Source organism: Crocodylus porosus, unplaced genomic scaffold (genome assembly GCF_001723895.1).
Source record: "Crocodylus porosus isolate Cpor-Errol unplaced genomic scaffold, CroPor_comp1, whole genome shotgun sequence".
In the NCBI taxonomy this organism is placed as follows: Eukaryota; Metazoa; Chordata; order Crocodylia; family Crocodylidae; genus Crocodylus; species Crocodylus porosus.
Genome location: NW_017728921.1, coordinates 15,128,792 through 15,137,799, shown reverse-complemented (window position 1 = coordinate 15,137,799; position 9,008 = coordinate 15,128,792). Strand labels below are relative to the sequence as shown.

Here is a 9,008-nt window from a genome sequence, read left to right as displayed (position 1 = left end):
AGCCAATAAACCTCCCTATCCTTTCTAAAGATCACAAACTGTACTGATATCTGAATTTGAAATCTGGTTCCTTTTTCAGAGTGGTAACTAAATTGCAGACCTAGCAGAGACAATCTGAGGTTGAACTGGACATTCCTCTATTCCTTCCAATTCATAATAGGTTCTTCCAAAATAGGGTTGAGATATATTGCTGAGCACTAGGGAGAATGAACATGTTGCGTCTATTCTGTTGACAGAGGACTCTACTATATGCCTGCAAATCTAGTAGCTTTCATAAACCCTAAATTCACAGAAATGGGAATTAAAAAAAAAAATGTTAGTTTACTTTTCTCCCTCTGTCCAATGAAGGGCAGTTTGCAAAGATAAAAGGGTAAATTTTCCACAATGTATTCCTGGAGAATTAGGATAGGGCACACATCGTCACCATGGATTCTTGTAAGACTTCAGGAATATCAACTTGAACATGCCAATTGTTTGGGTACAGAGATACATGTGTTCTCCATCATGTTGGGCATTTCCACCATCAAGGCCAGACACTTGATGAACATACCCAGTGCTGCAGAGATCAAAGGGTAAAATTTCCCTTGCTGTGACTGCTTTCTGAACAAGAGTAGAAATACTTTTGGTGAGCTACACTGATACAAAAATATGCATTTTTAGTTAAAGACCCCAAATCAATCTTGTAGAAGGAGAGTAAGGATGGCAGGAACTAAAGTCCATGTGAAATTTAAACTTTCTCCAGCATGTGCATCACTGCTTCATAGTCAGAAGGCCACAGGAAAGTATGTCTGGAAAGGACCTCTGGAAGTCATCTAGTCCAGTCCTCTGCTCAAGGGAAGGATCATCCCTGACTAAACCATCACAGCCAAACATCTTCAAAATTTCCAGGGATACCAATTCCACAACTTCTCTAGGTAGCCTGTTCCAATGCTTGACTACCCTCAGGCCTCCTCTACACCTTACAGGTACTGCCCAATTAACTGGTACAATTATCTGGTCCAGCTACATGTGCAAAGTAACTATCACACAATAAAAGGCTCCAACCAGCTATAAAACTAGACCTTGAAAATATGTACCAACTTCATAGCTGGTTGCTTTTGAGTTTTAATTAGCATGTATACCAGGGTCTCCCCTGCTGCTGGCAGCCTGGTCAGCAATCCCCCTGCCCCAAAGATATATGAAACCCCCAGGGCTGGTAGATCACCGTGATCCTCTGGTCCCAGGTGTTTCCTACACACCTGAGATGGGGAGATTGCCCCTGTGGTGATTCTCAGACCCAGGGGTTTCCCTGCACTCCAGGGTGGAGAGATCACCCCTGCCACAATCTTCTGGCGTCAGGCTCCCAGTGCACTGGCAAAAAGACACAATGGGATCTAATGCGCCATCCCACAGTTGTGTCTCCTGCCACACACAGGTGGCACGGTAGGAGGCACAATTGTGTGAATCATTCATTAAATCCCATCATACCTTTACCTGCATGTATAGAGGGGCTCTCTTGATCAGAAAGTTCCTCCTACTCTCCAGCCTAAATTACATGTGCTACAGCTTGAGGTCATTGCTGCTAGTCCTGTCCCCTGTGGCCACAGAGAAAGTGCATCTCCATCCTCTCCATAACCACCCTTCAGGTATTTGAAGACTTTATCACATCCCCCTTCAGTCTTCTGTGCTCCATATTAAAAAAAAAAACAAAACTCAGTTTTTTCAGCCTCTGCTGCCCATGCCCCAATTATTTTTTTCACCCTGTACTGGACTCTCTCCAACCTGTCCATATTCTTTTTGAAGTGTGGGGCTTGAAACAAGACAAATCATTCCAGGCGGGGCCTCACGAGTGCTGAATAGAGTAGAAGAATCACTTTTCTTGATTTCAAGTAACACTCCTGTTAATACAATCCAGTATACTTTTGGCTTTTTAGCAACAAGAGTGCAGTGTTGGCTCATATTCTACTTATGGTCTACTACAACCCCCAGGTCCTTTTCTGTATTACTGCAACCTAGCTATTCATTCCTCACTCTGTATTCATGCATGCAACTATTCTGTCCCAAGTGCAGTCTTGTACTTGTCCCTGTTAAATCGCATCTGTTTGAATGCAGACCATTTTTTGAGTCTGTCTAGATCCTTTTGCTCTCTTTTGAAATAAGGAAATACCTCAAGCAAACTCTTCCCCTCTGTATTATTTTAGCACTTTTCTTGGCTCTTAATGACAATACTATCTAAGACAATGGGGGCCAACCTCTTCTGTAGGTGTCCCATGAATTAGCCCACCTCTCTGAGTCCCACTCTAATCACTCCGCTTTCTACTTTGTGCTCCCTGTCCAAACCATTCCTGTTTTCTGCATCCTGCTCTGTGCTCCGTGATTGATCTCCAGTTCTGCCTTCTGCTTCTTGCCCTATCTGCTGTTGTGCTTCCTGCCCCTTCCTCATCTGCCATGTGCCACATGCAGAGGCAGCCTGAGCACAAGGTGGCTACCACTGGTCCAAGGTGACAAAATAGTCAGATGCCTCATTCAATCTCTAACTAACCCTGAAGTTGAAAATAAATAATCTGCAACAGCTGTAACCTAATCACACCAAATCAAATGACCATTTTCATTATTCTAGTCAAGTATGCAAAAAGTAAAACAGAGAAAATTAATTTTGATATTATTTTAAAAATAATCTGAAAAAATCCAATTTAACCTGACTTCATCCTTTAGCTAATACTGCTAGACAGTGTAGCCTGATTCATTGGGCTGTGCTGCCATCTTGTGGTAGTCTGTATACACAAAACCTTTCAACAAGCCTGCAAATCCCTTGTGTCAGAGAGGCTGATGCATCATTAGACAGAACTAAATGGGAAAGCCAAACAAGCAACACCATGACACTTCCATCATGTGTTTCAAGTCCACATCACCATTCTGTGTAAATAGAGGCAAATACTGAAAACATAACTATGAAATAACAAATAGGTTTTATTACAATCCAATTTCCAAGTTATATTTTCTCCTTTAATATTCAAAAAGGAAAAACTAAACAATTTATTATCTTATGATGAAGTGAAATATGCAGAGAAATTAACCCTTCTTTAAAAAAAAAAAAAATAGCACATATGCCATTTGTCTAAAAAATTAATTCTCAACACAATGAACCCTTCTCCTAAGGAATCATCTGTAAACTCTCCTTTAAAAATCATCTGTACATGCAGCTTTGATCCCATAGCCAAGTTCACTCTTCCCAAGTTCTTCAGTGAGCAAGTGAATTATAAATAACAAAACAAAACAAAACAAGTATTTAGGTATGTAAAAAAACCACAATAAACTAACAAGTAAAATAGCTTAATATTTCAAGTTAGTAAATGAACATGTAAACTAAGTAAGTTTTAAGTCAGAAAACTTCAGCTCAGGTTTTAATATAAACTGCACAAAAGTTGGCCATGATCCTGGAAGTAATTCTTTGCAGGTGAGCACCAGAGCATCTCTACTGAGTCACTTGCAAGACCAGGCACTTTAACATTAACCTGAAATAATCTTTCTTAATAAAACCTAGTCTTCAGGTGACTATTCCCTGAGCAAACACAGCCTTACAGTATGCAAATCTTAACTCCTCTTAGTGCAAAAAGGGCCTGAATGTGGCATGAATTCCCTTGTAGAGCATCCCTTATACTATCCTAATCACAAATTCCCACTTAAAGGACATGTGCTTATGTTAATAAGTGCTGAAGCATTTGTCAAAATGAATGGCTGAATTTTGACTAGCCAGCATGCAGTTCAAATCAGTACATAAAGTATCCACTCATTTTTCCGCACACATCTTCCCCCCAAAAGATATAGAACAAAAAAATTATGGCCAAAGTTTTAAAACTCAAATGAAATTCACTTCTCATGTCTGCTAGGTATTTCTTCTGTCATATTTAAAATAATGATTCTATATATTTTCATGGAAAACTTTTAATACTAGACTTCACTAATAATGCATTTTTCATCTACATTTAGGTGTGTCCTTTTTCTTTGTATTACTACATTCTTCTTCTCTTCCTCCTATTTCCTGAAGCGTCTTTCAAACAACTCCTGACTTTCACTCCTTCTCCAAAGACGCAGCTTTCAGGAATTCAGAAGGTATAAGGCCTCTCTGTCCATTTAACTCCCCATAGTAGAATCCACCATCATCTACAGATCCAAACACTGTGATAATATCTCCAGCACTAAATGTTAGCTCACTTTCCACATCCACATTTATTGAGCTCTCCCTCGGGTTGTAGTCAAAGACAGCCACCATTGTCTTAGAAGCAGACTGTTCAACCTTGCTATCTTGCTGGGCACATTCTGAGTGAGACTTGTCATTCCTATCTTGTATATCCAGCTTTACTAAATTCATCCTGGAATCTGTATCAGTAACAGAAGCCTGTTTTAACAACTGCTGTTTCATTTCAATACTGTCCATCTCCACCTCAGACACCATATTACATGGAATGTATCCAACCTTTCCTTCAATTTCACCTTGGTAGAACCCATCTACATCTTTATCACCAATCACTTTTACAACCTGCCCCTTTTTAAATGGAAGTTCCTCTTCAGCTGCATCAAGATTAGGTGACATAGATGCAGGATCATAGTCAAAAAGGGCCAAAAACATCCTTGTTGAGCCATCACTAACCATTTCCTTCAAGTCTGACCTTTTCAGAAAATCTGTTCTGGAAAATGAAGATGTCACTGCTTGGCTTGTGCTCAAAGTCTTGCTCATTTTTTTTATTTGAGACCACTGTGTAGGAAACTCTGGAGACTCCTTTAGACAGGAATCTTTACCAGCAATCTTTATTCTGTTATCTTCCTCCCTATCTAAATCTAGCTCTTCTTCTTCCTCTGTCAAAGTACCTAAAAGAACAGAATTACGGTTGTGTTCACCAGGAAAATTACATTTCCAGTTCCCTGTTCCTGGTGTTTGGTCTTTCTTTGTTTCACCAACAGACACACCTAGGATTAATACTTCTTCAGGCTTCTTCTCTGAGACATCTAGAATCTCCTGAACATTTAAGGTATTAATTTTTATGTCTCTATTATAGTCTTCCTGCAATTCAAGTTGGCTAGAGCACAGCCGAGGCACAGAACTCAACCAATTCCTGTCATCTCTCTCAATGTGTCTCTGAATGGCTGAATCTTTCACAGACTTGTCCTCAGAGTTCACATAATGGGTTGTCATGGACATTTTGATGTTGCTGGCATCTACCTGATTTTTTAACATATCATTTTGGGTCAAAAAGAGCTGCTCAGTTCTCTTTCTCCGAATGTCTTTTGGAGTCCTGGCACTGGCTGATTCTTCACACAATCTGGCAGGAAAGGCAAGGCTCAAAGACTGTACACTGACTGATGTCTGTTGATATGCCACACATTTATTATCATATTCATTTCTTGGAATGGGTGACATTGATGACATGGCAAGCTCAGGCATCAAGGAAGAACTGTGGGAAGTGAACAATTGCTGTGGGGAGACGTTTGCTGGCAGGGAAGTAAGGGAATCTCTGCAGCTAGAGGTGAAGCAAACTGTACATTTCTCATTTTTTCTGGCCACATCCAACTGTGAAGACAGGGAAGATGTGCTATGTGTCAGACATTTTTTTACAGGCTGAGAATCTATCAATTCCCCACAGGGATGTTCAGGGGTCAGGCTGGTAGGCACAGACTTTGAATATTCCCTCTTCTTTACTGTCAATAATGCTGAGGGTATCAGAGCTGGCACAGAATCCACTGACTCTCCATAAGGAGACAATGTTCTCACAGAAACCTTCTGAGACACTTGGAAGATCTCTAACTGGGACAGCTCTACTAGGACACTCCCAGTTATTGGAGACATAACTTCTGTTACTCTTTGACCATTCACATACACAGCATAACCTGTGACTTGTACCCCATTGGATGATCCTGCTGCATCTATAGTCACAGGCAGCCAACTGATAACTAGACTGTCCACCGAGGGACCAGGCTCTACCTGAACATCAAGTGGAGCATCAGGTAATCCCGTTGATGGAGTAACAAATGTAACTGTTGCCGATTTCTGCATCCATTTCTCCTGGGACAAATTGTATGTCATCTTCTGAGGTTGTGCATCCACTTGTACAGTGTACTGAGTGTTGGGCTGTAGGTTTTGGAAAGTGTACCAATAAATCCCAGCCTTGGTAACATCATACTTTTCCTCGTTAAGGTAAACCACGTGAGTATAATTGCTGCTGCTTGGTAACCACGTGACTTCTGCTGAAGTAGCAGTGATGCTCCTTATTTTCAGAAGTTCTGGTGCTTTATGAAAATCTTTCCCTACAAGGAAAGTACACTGCATCTTATCTGAATTTCCCTTTTCCATTACACTTTGAACAGAAATCCGATAGGTCTTAGCATTTAAATCCATATTCTCAATCACTACTTCAGTTTGACAACCAAACCTTACATTTTGGTATAGCACTTTATCTACATAAATGTTATAGCTTTGTACATCTCCCCTGTCAGCTGGCAAAAATGGTGGCTCCCAACCTATAATAATGCTTCTTGCCAATTGCTTGATTAGGGTCAGGTTTCTTGGATAAGGCACTTTGACATAATCACTAGGCACCTCAGTGTCTCCTTCTAGTCTATTAGTTAACATACTGATACATATTTTTTCATCAAGACCATTACTCTTTTCCCCACTGCTAAGACTTCTGCTCAGGAAACTTGTTTCATGATATGACACATGTGACAGGTCACCTAGCTCTGGAGGCACAGAGGCCATCAGGTCATCATCTGAAACTTCATCTACCAAATTAGAGGGAACCAACCCTCTTCTGCCATCCATCAGTTCTCCTTTAAAAAAGCCATCCTCATCCATATCTCCAAAAATGTAAACATATTCTCCAGCTGTCAATGGAAGCTCTGTTTCAGGGTTCTTGTTAGGACCTTCAAAAGGGTCATAGCTATATCGAGCTAAAAAGACTCGAAGTTTTGCAGAACCTTGTCTCTGTGCTTCTAAGGTAAGGGAAAATGCATTTGTCTCTAATTCTTGCATTTCATTTGCAGTATCTTCCTCTGGAGAAGGGCAGGAGTTGGGACTACTCTGCCCTGATTCTGATTTTGAGAAGTCTGTCTGGGACTCCTGTTCTTTGACTTGACTTTTAGACCCAGAAAAACAATCTTCTGCAGAGATCTGTGCTGTGGAAAAACATATAGTGCATGGCAACTTTGAAGTCACAATGTCAGATTTTTTTACGTGGAACTGTTCAAGTTCCTGAGACAGAAGATTAAATTGTTCAGTTTTACTGTGATACTGCTTCTTATTCAGGGCTTCCTTTAACTGCATTTCCAACTCATTACATTTTTTCTGTTTCTTCTCTATTTCTTGCTCAAGATTTTCACATTGCTGGTATTTTTTACCCAGCTCTAGTTCCAAATGCTCTATCTGCTGCTTGCTGTATGGGTCGGTCTTTAAAGGCATGTTCTCATGTTTCTCGGACATACGTCCCAATGGTAATACTACTGTCTCTATACCATTTGCCAAAGCAACTGATCCTGTTGGTGTCTCCTTTGGAAAACATGAGTCATCTAAACTGGCGTCTATGTTTGGTACAGATGTTTCCTGAATTGGGCACATGGCAGTAGTGGAAGAACTGTCTGAACCAAGTTGGGAGCACTGCAGAGACTCTTTCAGGTTCCTCAACATTATCTGTCTCTGTAACCGTAACACTTCTTTTTGAGACTCTCGCAACAAGTGATCAAAGTCACTAAAATTGAGCTCGCATGAGCCATCCTTGCCTGTAGCCAGTTTGGCCTGCAGCTCCCAACACTCCTTCTGCAGGGCATCTATCTGCTTATCCTTGGCCAGAAGGGTACTAGCTTGTTCACTCAGATCTTTGACCCTCTGTTCAGCAAATGCTTTCTTGCACAGTTCCACATCCGAGTCGTCGAAGGGTAGTAATACTGGGGCGCCGACAACTTGGAGACTGGGCTCTTGGAGTTTCCTGGCTTTTTCCTCCAGTCTCTTGGCAATGGTGGCCAGCTCAGCATTCTTCCTCTTGAGCCGCTTCACTTTCTCCTGCATCTCAGGAACGCTGCTTCTCCTCAGAAGGCAATTCTCCTCCTTTAGGGCCGTGCATCTCTGCTCCAGGTGCTCCAGGGCACTCAGCAGGTCTGCATTCTGCTTCACCAGGTGTTCGTAACCACCGTTGGAGAGCCAGTCCTGCTGCTGCCCCACTGCCTGGGCACCCTCTCGCCCCGCGGATGCCCACCCAACCACCTTCCCTTCCGGTGGGGAGTCCGAGCACTCCGGAGCCAAGTTGTCACCGCTGGGTTCCAGGGGCACCTCCCTTGTGGCCGTTTCCTCCTGGCAGCAGGCATCTTCCTGGGCAGGTGAGGGGCTGCCCTCCAGCAGGGCAGGCTGAGCCGCCTCCAGCGGGGATAGACTGCTCTCCAGGGAGCAGGCCTCACCCGCCGGGGAGCAGGCTGCCATAAGGCTCTGCAGGGGCCCATCCTGGTGCCTCCTGCCCTGCAGGTGGTGCGCGGCCCGGGACAAGGGGCTGGGCGGCTGCTCGGCCTCGAAGCGCTCCAGGATGTACTTGAGGAAGAGGCTGCGCTCCAGCTCCAGCTCGGCGCGCAGGTGGCGGATGCGGGCGGCCTGCTCGCCGTCCGTCTCCCAGCGCAGCCGGCCCAGCACCTCCTGCAGGCGGGCGCGGCCCTCGCCCCGGGCGCGGCCCACCAGCTCCTCGGCCAGCTGGCGCTGCAGGTCGCGGGCCTGGCGCACGGCGGCATCGCGGTCGCGCTGCAGCAGCTCCTGCGCCTCGCGCAGCTCCGCCTCCTTCCAGCGCAGCAGCTGCCGGATCTCGGCCTCACGCTGCCGCCGCTCCCGCTCGCGCAGCTGGTGCAGCTCCCGCGCGCGCTGCTGCTCCCACTTGGAGCGGAGCTGGTCGGCCAGGAGCTGCCGCTCGCGCTCCGCCGCCTCGCGCAGCTCCCGCGCCTCGAGGGCGAAGCGGCGCCGCAGCTCCTGCGACCGGAGCCGCTCGCCCTCAAGCTCGGCC

The 9,008-nt window shown here is 44.4% G+C and overlaps 1 protein-coding gene across 1 annotated transcript in view; it reads right to left on the bottom strand.

Moving 5' to 3' along the window:
• Positions 1–3,906: 3,906 nt before the first annotated feature.
• LOC109313000 (peripheral-type benzodiazepine receptor-associated protein 1-like) overlaps positions 3,907–9,008 on the bottom strand; it is a 49,480-nt gene continuing 44,378 nt past the window's right edge. Inside the window, exon 5 of the mRNA XM_019539394.1 lies at positions 3,907–9,001. Coding sequence (XP_019394939.1) covers positions 4,052–9,001 — 4,950 coding nt within the window. The 3' untranslated portion in view covers positions 3,907–4,051. The remainder of the gene's footprint in view (positions 9,002–9,008) is intronic.